General features: G+C 41.5%; 1 protein-coding gene across 2 annotated transcripts in view; it reads right to left on the bottom strand.

Moving 5' to 3' along the window:
• ATP6V1A (ATPase H+ transporting V1 subunit A) overlaps positions 1–16588 on the bottom strand; it is a 29009-nt gene that overhangs the window by 9753 nt on the left and 2668 nt on the right. The window contains exons 1-7 of one of the 2 annotated variants that reach the window (XM_032098657.1): positions 10093–10275; positions 6608–6702; positions 4810–4938; positions 3064–3278; positions 2206–2343; positions 1549–1700; positions 571–733 (exon numbers count right to left, since the gene is read on the bottom strand). In XM_032098657.1, coding sequence (XP_031954548.1) covers positions 571–733; positions 1549–1700; positions 2206–2343; positions 3064–3278; positions 4810–4938; positions 6608–6689 — 879 coding nt within the window. In that variant the 5' untranslated portion in view covers positions 6690–6702; positions 10093–10275. Of the gene's footprint in view, positions 1–570; positions 734–1548; positions 1701–2205; positions 2344–3063; positions 3279–4809; positions 4939–6607; positions 6703–10092; positions 10276–16588 lie in introns of those variants that run through there. The other variant, XM_032098655.1, reaches the window with a different exon arrangement.

Genomic DNA, 16588 nt, shown 5'->3' with positions numbered 1-16588 from the left:
CCAAGCTTTTTAGCCCTTATTTCTGACAGTGAAGTTTGCACCTGCCAGTTCATACTACCAGACGCCAGCAAAACAACTTCACTAAAACATAGTAACAAGTACAAAGATTGGTAAGTCTGTTGCTTGGTTGTTATTGTTTTATTAACAAGGTATTTTCTACTTCATTCTGAAGTTATTCCAAAGCTTAACGTGTCAAACTAATACCTGGTAACTGTTATCACCACCCTGCAACTTGTAAATGGATGCTGCATTTTCTGTGCGTGGTCAAGTTAGAGACATGACCAGTCACAGGTAAGATGCTTACAACTGTGCTAAATTGCTCTCTGGCATTCATTCTGGCTTTATTTTAAACAACTTAGGAGGTACACCCTAAACTTGTCCAGATGTTTATTGAGGGGCCACTGAAATAATTCTTGAACAAGCCAAAAGGGATTTTTGCCAGAGCTTCAAGGGAGGCAAGATAATCTTTTGAAGTCACTCTACCAACATGATATTTTACTCAGTTACGATACCAGTACAATAGCAAGTCTTCCCAGGAAGGTTTACTCTCCATGAAATCTCCATACTAACCTCAGGGAAATCTCTCAGTACTTCAGACATTTCATTTCCTCGTTCTCCACAGCCTACATAAATGATGACATCACTGTTGGAGTACTTTGAAAGAGACTGTGAGATCACAGTCTTTCCACAACCAAATGCCCCAGGAATCGCTGTTGTACCCCCTTGTACACACCTGAGTAAAGAGAAAGGACTCTGATTTGCAAGGAACTAAAAAACAGCTCTTTCCCATCTTAGAATATATTTTCCACTAGAACTCCCTCATCAAAAGCAGAATGACAGGAGTTACATTCAGTGTTCTGGGTGAGAAGCACAGAGGTATTTCACTAAATCAAAAAATCGAGGGATTAAATCATCCTTTTCTTCTCCTGTCCCTGAAGTACATGACTTATGCTGACATAACAGCATGACTTTTGGGCTTGAAACATAGCAGTTTTCACAGTTGGAAGCAGCGATGGAATGCAAATGCTAAGAAAAGGACAACTGTATTTAGCTGTGTATTATAGAATAAGCAGCACAGTATTTTAGGACCAAAATAACTGAATTCAGTGTCTTAGAAGTTAGCTGCTTAAATGAGCAGTTTGTGTTACAGTTAAGTGCAACAGTTTTCCTAAGTGGCAACCTCAAAATCATTGGAAACTACACATCCTCAAGACCATGGAAAGATAGCCTACTCATGCATTAAAATGAAGATAGCAAGCTTGAAAGTTCTAGCCTTTCTGCAGTTGTGACATGGTTAAGTTTATGCATGTCCAGTCTTTTCTAAATTAATGCACTTGAACAGTTTTGCTAAACTTCCTTCTTCCACCAGTGGGTTCACCTGCCAAATAAAGCAATATGAGAAATTCAGCTGAATGTTTTTTGAGATTACCCTGTGACACACAGTGAAAGCTTACCCTTAAAAAAACCTAAGGCTCTAAGGCCTCCTGCCTCTGCTTCCCCATAAGAGAGAGAGTTCTCACACAGTAGAAGATAAAAGGAAGTACTTACGGGAAGAGGGCATCCAGGACTCGTTGGCCAGTTAATAAAGGATGATTGGCTGGCAGCTTCTCGGTAACAGGACGGACTTGACGTACAGGCCAGACCTGCACCATAGTGAACTTCTCCTTCACACCTTCAAACTCCAGCTCTAACACAACATCCTAACAGACAGCGCCAGACATGAGAAGTAAGCAAACAGTTGCACATTGGACCAGGACACGAATTCTCATTTTAACTACTCTGCACAGGCCTTTGACAACACCACAGAGCTCTTAGAACCTCAACATGCAATCATCACCTCCCGAGGGATGGCTCTTTCCCGTATTTACAATCCCACTGGGGGGGGGAAACAGTGCAAGATACAGCCTATATTCAAAACATGCATTTGAAGAGCAACTGAATTTTACATATTCATAAGATACTGTAGATCCCCACAGAGGTCAGCAAACATGGCACAGTGAAGTGCCATTGGGAAGCCATATACATAGAAAGTAGCTGCCCAAGAGAATAATGCAATCCCTGCAGGCAGGGTAGCAGAAGTGATCATTAACTCAGACACCTTGTTGCATGAAGCACGTTAGTTGGCCTCATGCAGAACAGAAAGAGTATATCAACCTTATAAAAGAGACATGGAATATACCAGCAACTGCTGCTTGGGAGACTTACTGAAGTGTCATAGTTTCCTGGAGGAGCAATGTATGTAACTGTACCCCTATTCCGTGGGGGCAGCATGATTTTGTGTTTGATCAGGGAGTTTTCATTCACCACACCATAAATATCTCCACCAGTGATGTGGCTGCCAATCTAAAATCAGAACAGGTCTGTTAGTCATAAATTTTAAAAAAGAACCTTGAAAAACTGTAAAAAATACTACAGCTATTAAGTCTAGCACTGTGATTATCCCTTTTATAAGCGCCTTGTTACAGCACAGAAGCCATTTACATAACTCATTACTCCAACAGCATTGCTAGCAACACTACCTGTGCTCAAGTGCTTTTCAAGGCTCAGACAGGAGCAATTACTGACAGACAGGAGGAATTTTCCTTGGTTTTTTTCCACCTCTCAGCCTAATGTGCTAAGAAGGGAAAGGATAGCATATGCTAACCTGCAGGATTGGAAAAAAGATGCTGCAAAGGGCTAAAGCCATGACATTTTCCAGCTCTAAGGCTATCTTCACCATTTGCAAAATGTGTGCTGCAGTCATTCTTTTTGCTCAGGTAACACCTGCTCCTGCTAATGCTTACTGCAATTCCACAAGTTTCTTTATGGTTTGGTAAATACATTACAACTCTGAAAACTTCTCATATACAGCAGCAACACACAGTAAGTCACATCGAGTAAATTCTGGTGATCCCCATCCAGTCTCATACATCACTATGACCTCCTAGCACTCCTTTTTTTGCAAACTTCAATAAATGTAGTATTTACCCCATGTCCCAGCAGTCACAGCCTTAGCACACTGCTCCAGTCCTAAGCTCTGGGGGTAGAGGAGCAAGAGGGGAAGACAGGCTTGTCAGAACCTACCCGCAGACTTTTGGAAGGTGTGAAGTCCCATTTGACATCTCGGCTCAAAGCTGACACGTTGACACCTCTAGGGATATAAATACTTTTAGTCAGAGTGCTGATGTCCGAGAGAGGTCTCTGGATACCATCAAAAATAGCTCCCATAATGCCAGGCCCCAATTCCACTGATAGGGGCTTCCCAGTACGGAGCACAGGATCTCCTACAGAGACACCAGCTAAAGATTTGCTGAGGAAAAGTTCATCCAGAAGAAGGAAAAGAAACTGGGCAGAAGTCATCAGGTTCACAACATCATACCCTCAAACTCCTTTTCTGACTTTAAGGTAATACTATTACTATGTTACACATCACCATTTGAGAAGCATACAGGCTTTATACTAAATTCTGAATTTGCCCAAGCAGCAAAGTTCACCATCCTCCAGAGAGGGAAAGTAGTGACAAATACTCTTCTTTACGATCATTTGTTCAAGTCAACTGTTGTTGGCAACTAATATGGATGAGCTCACTGGAGTGACAGGCAGTGAGCTGACAAAACATCACACATTTCTTACATCTCCAAACCTAGAAAACAGATTAGGCTCCTAAAGTCAGATAATATTACGAAATACGGAATTTTTCACTTCAGAATTTGTTCAGAGATCACAACTGTTTTGATCTCGAGCCTTGCACAGCTTTTTTCAACAGCAGCCTAATTTTAAAAGGAGTTTGTCTAAGACTTATGTCTAAGCACTACTGCCCTCCCCTCTTGTACCAAGTTGTCAGGTCTGTGCACTACCTAAGCTCCAAAGATGCACAATGGACTTCTCTCTGCAAAGGGCCAGCACCTTGGCAGAAGAGCCTGCTAGAATACAAAAGAAACCTCCAAAACTTATACAAAACTCAAGAGATTAAATACAAGTTGATTTGAGAGAGGCCTATGACTGAGCTTCCTCTCAACAGGAAATTAAAAGTAAACTACACTCAAACTTGTTCCATGTACTGATGGAAAGTTACTCGATACTGTAACAATGATGCCATCTAAAATGATAAATTATTAGGTAGAGACAGGACCTAGTCTGTCTGGACAGGACCTAGTCTGGGCCTAGTTTACCAGCAAGCTCCTCAGAACCAAGGTCTGGGAGCCAGCACAGCCTTTTTCCTAGGCTCTACAGATACACACAACCCCCTTGGCAGAGGGGAAAGAGGCCTGGCTTCAAGTTTTATGACTTCTTTTCTGACATTCTCTCATATATATGTAATACAAAATATATTTTAAGTTGCCTAGATTTTAGAATACATGCTGCATCATAGCTGGACCAAGATGCTGTAAGCCCACTGCAGAAGTAAAAGTACAATCTATTACGCTTGGCAAAATACTCTGCCCAGAAAGAAGGCATCCTGCCCACTTTACATTTCTTATTTGTTATACAAGCACAGCTATCAAAAGCAAAGAAAAAGATGCTACAAATATTGCTTAGTTTTGCCATTTATGATTGACATTTGTCAAGTGCTTTAACAAAGATGCATTAAAATGCACTCAAATTCTAAGGTACACATTTGGTTTCCAGTTAAGAAAGGTCTCCTCGCTACACAGCCACACAAGGCAAGGTTCACCTCTAAGCCATCAAAATTTACAAAACACATGCAGAACAGATGTGCTGCCAGAACCCAAAGTATCGAGGGCTTATTTCCATCATCTTCACCCTAATCACCACTGTGTTTTGGACTGTGTGGTCTGGCAGGCCCAGAGGCAGCAGTGAAAAGGATACATGTTTCTTCATACACCTGGACAGTTGCCAGATCACCTTCCAGCCGGATGATCTCCCCCACCAGCTCACTGTGTCCTACTCGTACTAGCTCGTACATGGCAGCACCTGCCATGTTGCAGGCCGTGACCACTGCAAAAGATGGGCACATAGGTGAGTATTTTCCCTGCAGCTCAGGAAATTTGCTCACCACCAGTTAGTAAGAACTGCACAGCATGAACCTGGTATCCACCCATACACACATTCTTGACTTCACAAAAGGATGCCACAACTCCTGGTATTTCTACTTTCAAAGTCAAAAGAATAAGTTTTCCTACAGTTTTCACTCTGTCCTTTATGCAGAATAAGAGAACACTATGAGAATGTAGTAATTCACAAGACAATTCATGCCATAATTCCTCTTATCTATCTTGACAGATTGTAAATGTTGAGGGTGTGAGATGCCGTGAACTTTGATAAACAAGTTATATAGGCACTTCTCCCTTGCAGTGAGCTGGGCCACCCTCCCATCTGACTAAATTGAAACACACAAGAAAATGGCAAAACTTGCCTGATGCCTGGTAGTTACATAAACCTGTGGTTGGGGGCCAGCATTTTCAAGTCACTCAGACTTCTGTTTACCTTGGTAGCATCTGGATGCTGACAAACATGGATAGATCAAGCAAAGGCACCTGCTAAAGGCAGTACATCTTGCATCTAAAATGATGCCTAGAAAGCTTTTACGAAAACACTATTTTTTGCTACATTTTGTAGAAAAGTGATGCCTATCTTAGAGCACTTAAATTAACTTTCAACAGATGAAGACTGTTGTATAGCATGTTTTGGGCCTGAAACTTCCTGCTGCTTTGAGTTAGATTTCAGTAGGTCCTATATGAGGTCCTAGCTGCTTTAGAACCAAATTTCTTATGTCTTGTATATTATGATATCACTAATGCACACAGGATTCACATATTTACACAAAAACACATTTTCCATTTCTTGGAAAAGAAAGCTGTGTCAGTTTAACATTGTTTCTAAGTACTACTTCTGCAGTTCAGGAATTTGCAGTTAAAAAACCTGTGTCGATTCAGGCAGACACAAGCCAAGGGAATTTCTTATTCATCAAGTATGTTGCATTAACAAAAATACTTGTTAATCTTCTGTTCTCACATTCCCATCCTCTCCTTCAGCTCTTGAAGAGAATGCAGGAGGGAGCAGAAAAGCCAGTAGAGTCTGCATGTATTCAAAAGCTGTTCCTATCAGAGCCTGAACTATTTCAGCTGATAAAGATGAAGGAAGAGTCCTCCTTCTCCCAGCTGCACTCCCACCACATTCTGCCACCTTGCCTGACTCTTGTGGCTCCTTGCTGAGCTCCCCAAGCCCACTGCAGTAACACAGAACATCCTGACACTGACAGGGACTGAGTATTTTAGAAATCAGAGGGGCAAACTTCCTTTGAGAATGGACTATATATTTCACACCCTTTTGAAGAAACTTAGTACATTGGGCCGGCAGACTTCTAACCAAGGGCCTTTACCTCATACAGAAAGGTTACCTTTTGTTTTATTATTGTTGTTATTATTCAACTGCCTGCTTCTGCTCATCATATTTTTAAAAAAGATTAATTAATAGTAACAAGTTTTTAGCAGTTTAATAGTTTATCAAACTGAAAGTCAGTGATCCTTCTTAAAGTCCCCCCCAAAAAAAGATAAGAAAAAGCACCAGCCAGAGCTCTTTTATACTTCTCTGCTTCCAGTGAGGAAGATTAACGAGATCCTAGATAAAACAAAATTTATGATTTCCTTTACAAAATAATACCTACCAGGTCCTGAGACTCCATAAACATAGCCAACAAACGCCTCTCTGTCCTCATCACGGATTTTGGGGAGTTTGGAAAAGTCCATTTTGCCTGTTCAACTGTACAAAAGGAAGAAATAAGCGTCAGTCCTGAGGAACACACGTGTAGTAAGTTCCTCCTCTTCCTCCCCTCTTCTCTCTTCTTGTTTCCAGTTACAAATGATTCTGAACTCGTAGCCTGAAGCACCTCAACCACACTGATTTTAAAGCTGTAAAAAGTTAAAAAGTAACTGATTTAAACAGACAAAAGATCTGAGATTCCTTATTGCAGAAACACAGGGGTAGAACATCAAAATATGCTCCACAGAACAGAATGCTACTGAATGAAAAAATGCAGGGCAACAATGCCCTAACACTGCTGCACTGTTTTTAAGCTTGGTAACAGGATATTTAAACAACAGAAAATCTTTTTTGTCTTCCACATCTCATTACCCTCCTTCAAAAGATGGAGTTTTCCATGATTCTGAGTGAGCAAGATGATGTTCTGGGCCTGCTTTACTGCCACCAGTCTATAAAATGCAATACTACAAATATTAATTGAGCAAATTCAATTTTTGCTACCTTAAGCTGCTGAATATCACAGTGTTTAGAGGAGGAAACATACATTTTCAGAAGCACCAGCACACAAACACGTGAGTGCTTTCTGTGCGTCTCACAGCTACATATTACGCAGTCTTTGCTCTCAGTGAAACCCACGGAGCATCACAGAAGAATTGTGCTGAATAATGGCCAAAGTCCCCAAGTTGCAACAGTTAAACAACAGGCTGTCATCTCTTGCCAGTAACTGTTTAGTGAATCTAAACAACTGGCACTGGAAAAGCAGTTTTATCAACAGACTTCCTCCATCCATGTTTGTCCTGGGGCCGACAGTTGGGCTGCCCTGCTTCCAGCGTAGATCAGAGGATTTAGTGGGTTTGCTTTGTGAGCCCTTATCATGCTGTGTGTTACCTTGGAAACAGATGGGTGTTAGAGAACTGTAAGGCCACTCTCTTCCCATTTCTCCTGTACTGACACACTTAGGACACAGCACTGGTGAAAGGTGCACTATGGCAGCCCCAACATAGAACCCTCCTGTGCTAATCAACAGCAAGGCCCCTGGTTTGGTGACATGAACTGGGACGCATCTGCTGACACTCAAATCCAGTCTTTGGAAGAAGCCTAATCTAACCCAGCATCTTCCACAAGGCAGCAAATACAAAGGCATACCCAGGCTTAAAAACCTGCCCCGTGGACAATAAGCAAGGCAACAACTACATTGCCACCCTTTCCAGCACAATTGAGGGATACGTTTTTGCCTGTTCTTTGGGAGCAGTAGCTGACATCTGCTATTCTTGAAATCCTAGAACTGTTTTCCAGCGTTTTAATACAACAATACAAGTCCTCTGCTCCTCAGCCTCCTTACTGATCTCTAAGTTTTAAATTGGTGGCACTGCTCCATAAGAAAAAGATCTCCCACGATTCCAAACCCCTATTCATCCTGAAGGAATAGCTTCTTCCAGGCTCCATGTCTCTCTGGAGTGTACTGTCTATCATGGCTGCCACTGATTTATTCCACAGCAGCCACCACAACAGTTGATCATGGCTCAGTCACCAGCAGCCTGGAGCAGACCTGCTAACTGGTCTTGAGACCAAAGGCTAAGCCAGATATCCTTTCGATCCCTCTACCCTCCACAGCCATAGGTTATCTTTCACACTGCCTGTTGTTTAGACCCAGAAGACAATTCTAATTTCACTGGTTTTTTCTCAAATGCCTCCTCTGACAAATGGCAGAGGGGAGGTCCTCACAAAGCAATCTGCAGTTCCTGAGCAGCTGGTATGAGCTGGTTCTGATCTGACTAACACAACTATCTCATCTTTTTTGCTTTTAACAACTAAAACGTTGCAAAACTCAAACACAGTTACTGTTCACACTGAAAGAAGAAGCTGTTCTTATAAATCCAAATTAAACATTTACTTCAACATACCATACAGAACAACGTCCAGTGTCCTACTACCAAAATCTTCTATAGAAGCACAGTAGAGAGTTAAAACACATTCTCATAACTGTATTACTGACACAGCCTGGCAATTAGACAATGTCCCACATGAAAGAGTCAAATTACAAAGGCAAGGAAAAACAGGAACACTGGGCCAGTTTTAAATTAACTTTTCTTCATAATCAAAACCTGCTTGAAGTGTCTGTTTATCTCTTAGGGAGGCAAGTAAGAACCTCAGAGCAGCCATTCTGCAGTTAAATGGCAACATCCTGACAGCCAGCACCTGCTTCTCTTGTTCCTGTGGCTGCTCTGCTCTCTCTCTCTTCCTACAGCCACCTTTCCAAATTACTGGCCAAGCCAAGTAAAAAAGCAGGGGATTCCTCCACTAGACCACCTAGCAACACATTAATGAACCCTGTCTTTACCATGATCTCTAGCATCTGCACCAACAGCTTTTAAACACATACCTATCAACTATTTCAGGTGTAGAAGATGTGAATTCTTCCTCACCTTTGTTTTACCTCCACTATATGTCTAAACTACAGTCTACACAAAGCCAGTGCCCACCCAGCCAGGCTGACCTCTTTTTTAAGGGGCTACACATCTTTTAACATTGAATACAAATTAGAAAAAAACCCAAAAAGCTGTTATTTATCTCTGCATCATTTTCTTGTGGTTGTATACTAGCACTACAGATTTTCAATTTATATGGAAAAGTCCTTGAGGGCCAAAATGCTGCCTTACCTTTCTACCCAGTTAGACATTTTCATTGCCAGTACTCACAGAAAACGAAATTCCCTGAAGCATGAACTTACCCCAGAAGCCATGGTAGCTGACCATTTTAAAAATCTATGGAGCCCGTAAGGCCTTTGAAAGGCCTATTGCCAACACAGGATATTAGGCACTATATGCAATCCCTCCTATAAAAGTCCACTAGCACACCTATGTAGGATATTAGCTTAATTTTTATTCCCTTATGACTAAAGATTCATCTTTTATCCTTCACAATTTATATCTTCCTTATCTAAAACAGTTCACCAATTGATTTCAAACGTGCTCCTAAGCTCTAGCAGTCATATTCTGATTAATAGTGCCAGAAATCAAAATATTAATTGCAGCAGAGCCTTCTCTGACTAAAAGGTGATTCATTCCACTAATTTTAAAGTCCTAATTAAACAAGAAAGAGCCCATAACCCGAGCTTTCTGTCTTGGTTTCTCCCCAGCACAGTAATCTGGTTACACAGTAGCCCCAAAAATGTAACTGCCCTGCTCTCGATGTTGGAGAAACCCATTTTCTATCACGGTTTCTGGGTTTTGCATCAAACATTTGATCAGACCCAGTATTTAGATGATGAACTGCCTTAACATAAAGATCTTTTAAGAATTCAGACTCGGGTGAGATTTTTAGAAGGAGCCTTCTTGCAGCAAGGAAGAAAATCCATGACAATTTTATCACATAAACACAGATCCTTACCTTATTTTGCAGAAGCAGGGAGTAACAAAAATCCCCAGGCCTGATTCAGAAGCTAGAATTCAGCAGTTAAGCATCACCACTTGCGAAATAATTGTCCTTCTAGTGCCCCTACACAGAGGGATGAGAAAGCCTGCTGCAGAAGGGAAAGAAATTTCTGACACACAGCAGAGGCATAACCACCTGACTTGATGAGTCATCAGTCTCTCCCTCTCTCTCCCACCAGCACCGAGGAATGCCGCAATAGCAATTCCAGCCACCTCGAGCCCAGCTGAACTCCCATCTGTGCCCTCCCTACTGCACAGCACCGAGCAGAAGGAATTAAAAGGTTTCAGCATTTGCATTAAGGGCCTCCTACAAAGCCGGTGATTCCGATGTCCCGAGTGGTGCGTACAACTACACAAAAATCCTTGAAAGAGATGCATGTTTTCTGCTGGAATCCATTCACCTGCCAGCCCTCCAGTGCACTACAGCCATGTCAGTGTGTGCTCTGCTCTGGAAGAGCTTAGCAGAACAACTGTTTAACAACAGACTGCACAGGGAGGCGCTGGAGACACTGCAATACTAATTGCTTGAGTATGTAGAACAGTACTGATTGCCTCCAAGAGTCTTGTGGGGCTTCCTCATGCTCAGAAGCCCTTCCCCTGGCCAGCAGAAGCAGTAATGCAATCGCACAACATCCAGCACCTCAACAAAGCAGAGTGCTGTGCCATCCTGAGTGACAGCTGCTGGAATCTGTTTTCAGAGATCGACAGGCACTGCCCTGTATGCTGCACAGAACATGAGCAGCTATGTGATCCCTCCCTAAGAACCTGCATAAAGCTGAAGAGTTCCCTGTGGTCTTCACAACTTCTCAAGTCTATCTTTGCAAGGTTCTACCAACGCTTCAAATTGGCACAAAAGCTTAGACACTAACCAAAACTGTAGCGAACAGCACGGTATCAGTAATTCAGAAGCAGCAGCATTACATTAATAAGACACCAGTGCTAGGATTCATTCTGCTGGAATAACCTTGAACTAAGGTCATAAATTTTAGTATAGCTGAAACAGACTAATGTGTTTTGATTTCCAAGGGTAGAAAAATGGAGTCAGAATATGAGTCCTTACATTTGATATCCAGGAAAGCTTAATAAGCATGAGCAGTAAAATGTAGCCAAATAAAGTTTTCCAAAGAAAATAATACCTCCTTCTCTTCTTAGTAAAAACCTAGACATTACAGGATAGTAAAGATCACCACCCACACTGGACAATCAGCTTAGTGTCACATTGGAGTGATGTTTCAGATTCAAGACTGCCGACATTTACTGTGTTCACCTGAGCAGACTCTGGCACAGTGCATAAATCCCAGTGTCCAGCTACTTGAAGATCTGTTGCAAGGGCCTCATAAGTAATAGGATAATCACTGCCACAGATTTCCTGTAACTAGGACAGTTTATACTTCCCCTTCTAACAGATGATATCTTTAAGAGGAAGTATTAAAAAACAAAAATCAGTGCCTGAATTACTAGACAAATGCAGAAGTTTGGCAGCATTTTCGTATCTAGAATTCGAGATATTGTCCCAGAAAAAAACAACGTGAAAAAACAACAGAACTCTAACAGAGGTCACTGGGAAAGGAAGCCCAATAGTATTCTCAGGAAACCTGCTCCTTCATACCATGCAGAGTTATAATTTTACTGTAACACAGCAGGGAAAATTGCTCCAGATTTCTCAGTCACTAAACAACCAAATTGCTGAGGTTGGGAGGCACCTCTGGCAATCATTTACTTCCAATGCCCTGTGATGCAGGCTGCTCAGGGCCACATCCAGATGTTTTGATTATCTCCAAGGATGAAGACACCACAACTCTCTAGGCAACCTGTTCCAGTGTTCAGACATCCTTGCAGTAAAAAGTGTTTTCTTATGTTTAAAGGGAATTCCCTGTATTTCAGTTTGTGCCCATTGCATCATGTTACTTCAGCAGGTACCGCTGAGAAGAGTCTGGCTCCATCCTCTTTGCTCCCTCCCATCAGGTGTTTATATACTTACAATAAGATTCTCAGAGCCTTCTTTTCCTGAGGCTACATAATCCCAGCTTTCTCATCCTCTTCCTATCTCCAAATGCTTAAAAGTCTTTGTGGCCCTTTTCTGGATGTATACCATTAAGCCATATCTTTCTCCTACTGGAGAACACAGAACCAGACACAGCATTCCAGATGTGGTTTCCATCAAGCTTAACCAAGGTGAAAAACCACCTCCCTGCACCTGTTGGTGGGATTCTTCCAAACACAGCCCAGGATAGTGCTGGCTGCCTTTGTCACAAGGGCACATTGCCAGCTGATGTTCAGCTTGGGGACGCCCAGCTCTTTTCAGTACTCAGTCCTCAGCCTGTAGCAGGGTATGTGCCTCAGGTGAGGCACCTCAGGCAGGTTATCCTGCCTCAGGTGCAGGACTTGGCACTTCCCTTTGTCGAACTTCATGCGATTCCTGTCAGTCTATTTTTCCAGTCTGTCCCGGTCCCTCTGTATGGCAGCACAACCCTCTGCTATGTCAAACACTGTGATATTCCAACTGTGCCATCTGCACTCTCATGAAACCAGGAAGGAGTCACGGCCCATGCTCCACACAGCAATGTGGCTCAGTCTTCTCACGACATAGACATTGTGAGGCGAATGGCACCAACCTTCCTGCCATAAGCTCTGAGCTGGAAAGATTATTTCTTTAACTCAACAATATGGACATTTTTCCATTTAGTTATTCATACGTTTTCAGTTGTCACAGGACACTTTGAGATCACCTCTACTCTGGATAAACCTGGAACCTGCTTAAGTGATGCTCAGCTATGTACTGTGGACCCATCTGCAACGCTACAAGACAATTTATCTTTCACAGAACTTGTTCCTTGGGTTCCTATAAGCCCCTTCCTCTCACATGAGGCTTGCTTTGCTCAGCACATGTACACGTAAAATCCAGGTATTTTCAAGGAAAGAGAATTATGCTGCCACTGTCATTGCAGCACACGATGGCTACAAAGTGAGACTCTGTGACACTGAATTAATTAAGTCCATCACAAGCTCCTACTGTCCTCTTCCCAAAAACGGATGGGGACTCACCTGTGGGCATGCCAATACATACAAGTCTGATACTTCAAACAAACATCAAGCCTTGCATACAAGCTAAAGATATAACAATATATTTATATTTGATACATATATACAACATAAAGTATATATTCCTAAAGCAAGGGTGTGAAGTCTGTTCATGCAAGATGTACCACCATCACAAGTTGTTACTCAAGCACCCAAGCTTTTATTTAGCATCTTGGGAAATTCCTTCAGTCAGCCCAGAACAGTACTAGAACAAAGCTGTTTGAACATGACCAAGAAGTTAGCAGCAGAAATAAAACTAGATAGAAAGGCTGCCAAGGTGTTCATTGCGTAACTGCTTTGACCCACTGAAAATCTGATCAGCTCAGTAGATAAGCGGCCTTCAAACATTAAACACAGCTATCATGCTATATCTAGAATTGAAAAAGTTCCCAGTTAAACCCATTAAAATACTCCTGTTACTAGAGAAAACCACATTGTCCATGTGAAAAAAAATGTTCATCAACTGACTCACATGCTACAGTTTTCCATACCAATTCTTTCCTCTCAGCTGAGGCTTCTCCAGAGGAGCTCCAGGGGTGGAAATTGATGAGCCTCTCCTTAGTTCTTACTTACTACACTGCTTCACAATTTTACTACTGTGAAAAATTTGACATTCCTTTCAGCCTGCCATGCAATCTGCCCTTTCTTTGCTTGATAGACTTTCATACAAAAGAAAGATCTAATGCAACTGAAATCCAAACCATAATACAGAACACTAATACAAAATTGATTTCTGTGCTCTACAGAGACCTTTTCTTATCCTGATCCTGTCATCTAGCTGCTAGAGCTGAAAAGTTCTGCAGCCATCTGCTCAGTTGAATGCTCAGTCATTTCCTCTAGATGAACAGTTTTCATTAACCTCACTAACATTACTGCCAAACTAAAATCCATCCTAGCTTTTATTAAGTAAAAGTCACTCAATTTTCAGGTGTATTTGGCACTGTTACTTGAAATACTTTTTGTTGCTCTAACATTTAAGATGACAAACATTAAAATGAGATTAATATATAGCTGTAAGCAACTCTAACAGCAAACTTTACTACAGTTCAGCAGAGTCACTTCTGAAGAGTTGAAGAGCTTACCTCAAGAGACAAAAAGTATGCAATTTGACAAAAGAACTATTGCTAGATTTTCAAGTCAGGCTCAGTTTTACATGCAGAATCACATGAGTTGTTTGGGCTCATTTAAACACATTGTCTCCTCTTGAAGTCCCACTACTGCCTAACCCCTTTCCCCAGGTGTAATGGCTAAAATACCAAGTATGAGTTTGGAATAAGCATTTCATCATTACACTTAAGTTTCAGATCATCTTTAAAGTCAGGATATTATGGAATCTTCAGTTTATTATGCAAGGTATTTGACAGCTAGTTTGAGGAGCTGAACCAGGAGTAAGTCTGCACGAAAGTCTTTGAGAAAGATCCAACACCCCTAGCAGATAGAAGTACTCTTTTATAGTACCTTTGGTATAATGAAACACCTGGTTGGAATCACAGCACACCTATTGGCACTGGATTCCAGTAAAAGGAAATTAAGTTGAGGTTGACTTTTCCTGCAACAGAACACTGCATCTTTATGTTTTAAAGCAAGTTAAGCTACATTTGGAAATTCTATGTTCAATTACCTGAAGTATTTACAGCTTCTTTAGAACAGCCAGAGACCTTCCAACACATTAAATTTTAACATTGTTTAAACTACATATTGTGGTGGCTGTCTGAATAACTACCACATGATGCAAATTTATCTCACAATAACAAAACCCTCAAAATTTCAAGGATCTATGGGCAATTCACATAGTAGAATTGCCTATTGAGACATCTTTACCAATGTAGTCTGCATTTAGTCAGAAATACCATTTTAGGGTTTTTTCCGAAGAGCTGCTTTTTAAGGTCTTACTTTCAGAGTGGGAAATAAAGTAATGATACAGTGTAACAAGGACAAAAAGTTTGTCCCACTAACTGAAAGTCTTGGAAGATGCAGTTTCTTTGCTCGGCTACTAGAAAACTGTCAAGTCATTCTTCAGGCTCTTACACAAAACCTGGATACCTGAAAGCTTCTGTCCAGCTGTAATAAGTTATTCCCACACAGGCGCAGCTGTCTCTCTGTAAAGTCAATGGCTCTTCCCGCATCCTTTCTACACCTCCTCACACCCGACCATCTCAACCACAACAGGACTGCTCCTCATGCTTAGGGCACAGAACACAGACCAGCATCACAGACATCCAAACCACCTCTCTTCTACATGAGCCACCACAAACCACTTCAGTAAGCAAGCACAGCTTACAGCAGCCTAAAGATGGGACACAGCATAGCACAGCACACATTCTGGCATTTTTCTTGGGATGCTGTCTGGCAGAGACACAGTCGGGCAGACTGATCAGCTGAAACTCACCAGAGCACCAACATTTCAACTTGGCTATGAGAATCCTTACAACATGAGCACTCCTCAACTGATTAGGAAGGACAAAGATAAGGCTTTCATATTACAGAGACCCTGTAGAACATCACTTCTCTCAAGCATTTGCATCTGCAATGGGTCTATTTTCAGCAGGCTTTTTAGTTCATTTACCTGTTCAGCACAATGAGTCTCAGTTAACTGGGGCAGCTTCCCATGCTAGTGTTGGTCCTTGCTGATCACTTTTGATTTGAACATTTTAACACAACAGATTCCCCAAAATGTTGTAAACTATGGCAAAATTAAAAGAACTGTGAAGAGGGGCCACTTTCAGACAAATTCTTCCTGAATAGAGTGAACCCTGACACTGAATTTTACCGTAACACAAGCTCAGAGGAGTAGTCAAGCTGATGAAGTGAGAAAAATTCAGCAGCTAAAACTGGTCTTTATCTGCCATTTACTTAAGTGGTAGTAACAAGGTCTGTTAGACCAGGACTTTCAGGATTTATTCAAATACATCTTACTGGTTTTCAAAGTAAGTGATCATTTCAGTAAAGCCAGGCCTTGGAAGGCGAAGTCTGTTCGAATAGCCATATAATGTATAGAAGTCTAAAAAGCTGGCAGCAAATGGTCAATGTTTCTAAGATATGGGGACATTGAACTTGAGAGTTTGAAAAACACGGGAGAAGTAAATGCTTGGATGAAATAAAGTAACCAAACAAAAGATATTTATAAGGGTGTAGAACTTAATGCCAAGAGAAACGACCAAACCCAAGAATTTGGTATAAGCTTAGCTGTCCACTCTCAAAAGCAAGAATGGAGTGAGCACATCAAAGGCAAGCAAAAAGTCTTTTTATACCACAGAAGAAGGTACAACAACGACAAACAGAAGATCCAGTCTAAGCCAGCCTTGCATATTGGACATTTAGGTGATTATTGGCTTATTCTGTACAGGAAAAAAAGGCTGAAAAGTTTAAAT

Source organism: Corvus moneduloides, chromosome 2 (genome assembly GCF_009650955.1).
Source record: "Corvus moneduloides isolate bCorMon1 chromosome 2, bCorMon1.pri, whole genome shotgun sequence".
Lineage (NCBI taxonomy): Eukaryota > Metazoa > Chordata > Aves > Passeriformes > Corvidae > Corvus > Corvus moneduloides.
This window is presented reverse-complemented; position numbering and strand designations above follow the sequence as displayed.